The sequence below is a fragment of the Merops nubicus genome, unplaced genomic scaffold, assembly GCF_000691845.1.
Source record: "Merops nubicus isolate BGI_N331 unplaced genomic scaffold, ASM69184v1 scaffold122, whole genome shotgun sequence".
Classification (NCBI taxonomy): domain Eukaryota; kingdom Metazoa; phylum Chordata; class Aves; order Coraciiformes; family Meropidae; genus Merops; species Merops nubicus.
Window position 1 is genome coordinate 1,181 of NW_008591319.1, and position 4,426 is coordinate 5,606.

At 52.9% G+C, this 4,426-nt stretch overlaps 1 protein-coding gene across 1 annotated transcript in view; it reads left to right on the forward strand.

Annotated features, from left to right (window-relative positions):
• Positions 1-979: 979 nt before the first annotated feature.
• The window catches only part of RALBP1 (ralA binding protein 1), a gene marked incomplete at both ends in the record, with an annotated part of 5,019 nt that continues 1,572 nt past the window's right edge, over positions 980-4,426 (forward strand). Inside the window, 4 exons of the mRNA XM_008950203.1 lie at positions 980-1,329; positions 2,444-2,605; positions 3,026-3,157; positions 3,917-4,024. Of these exons, the coding sequence (XP_008948451.1) occupies positions 980-1,329; positions 2,444-2,605; positions 3,026-3,157; positions 3,917-4,024 (752 nt within the window). The remainder of the gene's footprint in view (positions 1,330-2,443; positions 2,606-3,025; positions 3,158-3,916; positions 4,025-4,426) is intronic.

Genomic DNA, 4,426 nt, shown 5'->3' on the forward strand with positions numbered 1-4,426 from the left:
GTGAATGCATTTTTATTCATGAGGTGCCTCAAATCAGGGGAGGGCAACGAAGCTGCTGGGGAAGGGTCTAGAGGCCAAGTGTGGTGAGGAGCAGCTGAGGGAGCTGGGGGTGCTGAGCCTGGAGCACAGGAGGCTCAGGGGAGACCTTCTGGCTCTGCACAGCTCCTGACAGGAGCCTGGAGCCAGGGGGGGGTCGGGCTCTGCTCCCAAGGGACAAGCAATAGGACAAGAGGAAACGGCCTCAAGTTGTGCCAGGGGAGGTTTGGGTTGGACATGAGGAACAATTTCTCTCCCTGGAGGGTTGCCCAGGGCTGTGCCAGGCTGCCCAGGGCAGTGGTGGAGTCCCCACCCCTGGAGAAAGCCATGGAGATGTGGTGGTGCTGCGAGACACAGTTTACCAGTGGTCCTGGCAGAGTTAGATCAGTGGTTGGCTTGATGATCTTAAAGGTCTTTTCCAAGCAGAACAATTCCAGGATCTCCCCCTGTGTGAGATCCTCCCCGAGCAGGGCCAGCTGGAAGCCTGGGAACCAGGAGCAAGGGTTTGTTTTGACAGGAAAGCTGTCAGAGGTAGAACTTGTTGCACAACATTGGAGCTGAGAACATATTTGCTACTTGGCTGGGGGCTGTACAGTTGCACGGGCAGGAAGAGGCTGAAGACAAACACACCACAGAGCTGATGTTCCTCTCCTTTCCTCAGCCTGGCCTTGTTCCCTGATATTCCCCAGGCAATGCTGGTGCCAGCCCTGACCCGGAGCTGTGCTGGGCTTTCCCTCCCTGCTTTTAGCAGCAGTGCTCACCTCGTTTGGAGTCAGGATCTTAACTTCATTACACGTAGATAACCTAGATAAATTAAAAGCTTTTCCTTCATTAGCTGAAATTGTAAGGAGAGCTGAAGTCATTACACCTCAAAAGGAAAAAAAACTAGAAGGATTATATATTTACGCTTAACGATTTCTCTTAATTCTTGGACTATTTTAAGGAATCAAGTCAAAAGTTGACGAGCTGAAGGCAGCCTACGACCGGGAGGAGTCTCCCAACCTGGAGGAGTACGAGCCCAACACGGTGGCCAGCCTGCTGAAGCAGTACCTGCGGGAGCTGCCCGAGAACCTGCTCACCAAGGAGCTCATGCCCCGCTTCGAGGACGCCTGCGGCAGGAGCTCGGAGGCTGAGAAGGTCCAGGAGTGCCAGAGGCTGCTGAAGGAGCTGCCCGAGTGTAACCACCTCCTCATCTCCTGGCTGGTGGTGCACATGGACCACGTCATCGCCAAGGAGCTGGAGACCAAGATGAACATCCAGAACATCTCCATAGTGCTCAGCCCCACGGTGCAGGTACGGGCACCCGGCGGTGCTGCAGCAGCTTCAGCCCAGGGGGGAGCTGGGGTGGCAATGGGGTGGTGTCTGACAGGGTTAATTACAGCTTCTCTTTGGACCCTGGGGACCCAGAACACTGGGAAAGGGGGAGCAGAAGACTTTCTGAACGTGAGTTTGCAGAGCCTGGGCCTGACATTTGGGTTCATGGGGCAGTGCCACTAAAGCTGCAGTCGGGGTTTTCATCCTGCTGGGAGCAGAGGTGACTTCACGTGGAATTCCTCCTGTAATTCACACAGAGACACAACTTCTGCAGGCTTTTGGTTCAGTGATCACTCAGGGAAGGCTCTAGTGCTGCTTGATTGTAACATCCAGCCAATGAACCCTCCAAAATCCATCCTCCTGGTGCAGTGGGGACTTTGGTGTCACTGCTGGGGATGGACAGCTCAGTTTTCCAGTAAGATTTTGTGGTTTCTGGATCAATTCCTTAATAAACCTTGGCAACATTTAATTTAAACACGGCCTGTGCACAACATGAAACATGATTGGGTGTGGGTCTTGTAGAAGGCAACCCTGGCTTTAGAACTGAAAGAATCTTAAGAGGAGGCCTCGTAGCAAAAGGACTGAGGGTTATTTTGGGCTGTTTTGCTGCACCAGAGGCTTTCCAGCTAACAAAAATAGTAACAATTAAGACAAACCAGCATAGGCCCAGTTGTCTTGGTAGCAGCAGGATTCTTGTCTTCCTTTCAACATGAATTCTTGAATTTTAATGGAAGATACAGCATGAAAATAAATCCCAGTTTCTGTCTTGTGTTAAGGAATAGAGCACCTGTGATGGAGATAACTGTGGTGGGTCAAGATGTGTAAAAAATGCAGAGTTTAGGGTGAAAATGCCTCAGACACACGGGTAAGAGAGAGAGTGAAGGGATTCCCTGAGGCCAGCACTGGGTCGTTTTTAGAGTATCAGCTTTAATCAAGATTTTAATCACTTAGGGCAAGCTGACAGGACGACGACTCCCAGCCAGACACACTGATGGCTGCTCATTCCTGGAGGCAGCTCCCGTGCTCCACAGGTGGAGGCAGTGAAGAAACCATCCCATCCCAACCAGTATTTTTCTCCATCCTTCCTTGGCAGATCAGCAACCGTGTGCTCTACGTGTTCTTCACTCACGTCCAGGAGTTCTTTGGGGACGTGACCCTCAAGCAGGTGACAAAACCCCTGCGCTGGTCCAACATGGCCACGATGCCAGCACTGCCAGAGACCCAGGAGAGCATCAAGGAGGAAATCAGGAGACAGGTTGGCAGTCACTCGAGTGATTCTCCCTCTGCCTTTCGTTGCTCCAGCAGTAAGGTCTCACAAGTTGTTACAGACTCTTTACTCACAGTTCTCCTGTTGGTGGAGACTGCTGGGATGAGCTGGGTGGTTCTTACCCCCTGTCCTGTGACAGTCCTGTGAGGACTGAAGGTGTGTCTGCTGGGGGTGGTTAGGAGAAGGTGTTAGTGTGGGGTCTTTAATATTGCTCTTCAGCTCGTTCTAGAACACGTGCCAAGGCTTGTTGGAGCAGTCCCACCTCTCTCCAGCCTCCTCTCAGGGAGCTGTCGAGGCCAGGAGGTCTCCCCTGAGCCTCCTCTGCTCACAAACCCCAAAAGATTTTTCTTGTCAGTGTGCCCTGCTACGAGGTATTAACGACACTGATTTCTTTGGCAATGTTTCTAGGAATTCCTACTGAACTGTTTACACAGAGACTTGCAAGCAGGGATAAAAGACTTATCCAAAGAAGAGAGACTCTGGGAGGTGCAAAGAATTTTAACAGCTCTTAAGAGGAAACTAAGAGAAGCCAAGAGACAGGTGGGTCACTTGCCTCTTTATTGGCCAGACTTCTAAACCACAGGTCCTGAGTTTCTGTCCACGCAGAGGCACCCACTTGGATCAAACCACCTTTCAGTCTTGGTACTGCAGATTTCTTACCTTTTGTAGAATCACAGGCTGGTTTGGGTTGGAAAGGAACTTTCAAGGTCACCCAGTCCAACCCCCTGCCGGGAGGCGGGTCCAACCTCCCCTGGGATGGTTCCAGGGATGGGGCAGCGACCACCTCTCTGGGCAGCCTGGGCCAGGGGCTCACCACCCTCAGTGTCAAACATTTCTTTCTTCTCTCTAGTCTAAATCTCCCTCTTTGAGTTTAAACCCATCACCCCTTGTCCTGGCACAACAGGTCCTGCTCAGAAGACTGTCCCATCTTTTCTGATGGGCCCCTTGAAGCCCTGGCAGCCCCCAGGGGGTCTCCCCAGCTGGAGCCTTCTCCTCTCAGCTGCCCCAGCCCAACTCTCTCCTGCTGGGCTCCCAGCAGAGGGGTTCCCCCTTGGGCCATTTTTGTGTCCTGCAGTGCCACAAGAAATCACTGGAAGATTCAAGGTTAACAAACCCCAGAAGCATTTTTCTCTAACCTGCCCCATGTCCCAGCCAAGGGTCAGACCTTGCCAGGAGCTTCTAAGACAACCGTGACAGCCATTCTAAATTTGGAAAAGAATAGGTTAAAAAAATACTCTCAGTTTTCACAGTCAATCCTGTGAAATAAAAGCTGTACAAGCTGCTCTGTCCCCACGGCAGGAGTGTGAGACAAAGATTGCCCAGGAGATCGCCAGCCTGTCGAAGGAGGACGTCTCCAAAGAAGAGATGAACGAGAACGAGGAGGTGCTGAACATCCTGCTGGCACAGGTAGGGCCCAGCAGGGCCCGGGTGGGGAGGGGGCTCAATCACCCCCCAAAGCTGAGAAGAAGTGAAGTGAAGGTGGGAGGCTCCAGGCTGGGGGTGGGTGAGGGGGGAAGGGGAGCTGACCCTGGCTGAGGACACTCCTGGACAGCAGGGGGACACTGGGCACCAGGAAGGAGCCTTTCCAAGGCTGTTAGCAACAACGTGCTTCAGCTCCAGCCAGGGCCAGTGCCATTGCCCACCCCCCTGCTGAGCCACGGAGGAGAGGAGTCTAGCTTGGCTTTTCCACCTTCCTCTGCTCCTCTCACTGGCTTTGGTCTCCTCTCCACTCTGCCTGCCCTCACTGGTTCACCTTCAAAGGCAGAGCTGTCAATGGGGTTTTCCAGTGGCTCCACTGCCTGGCCAGAG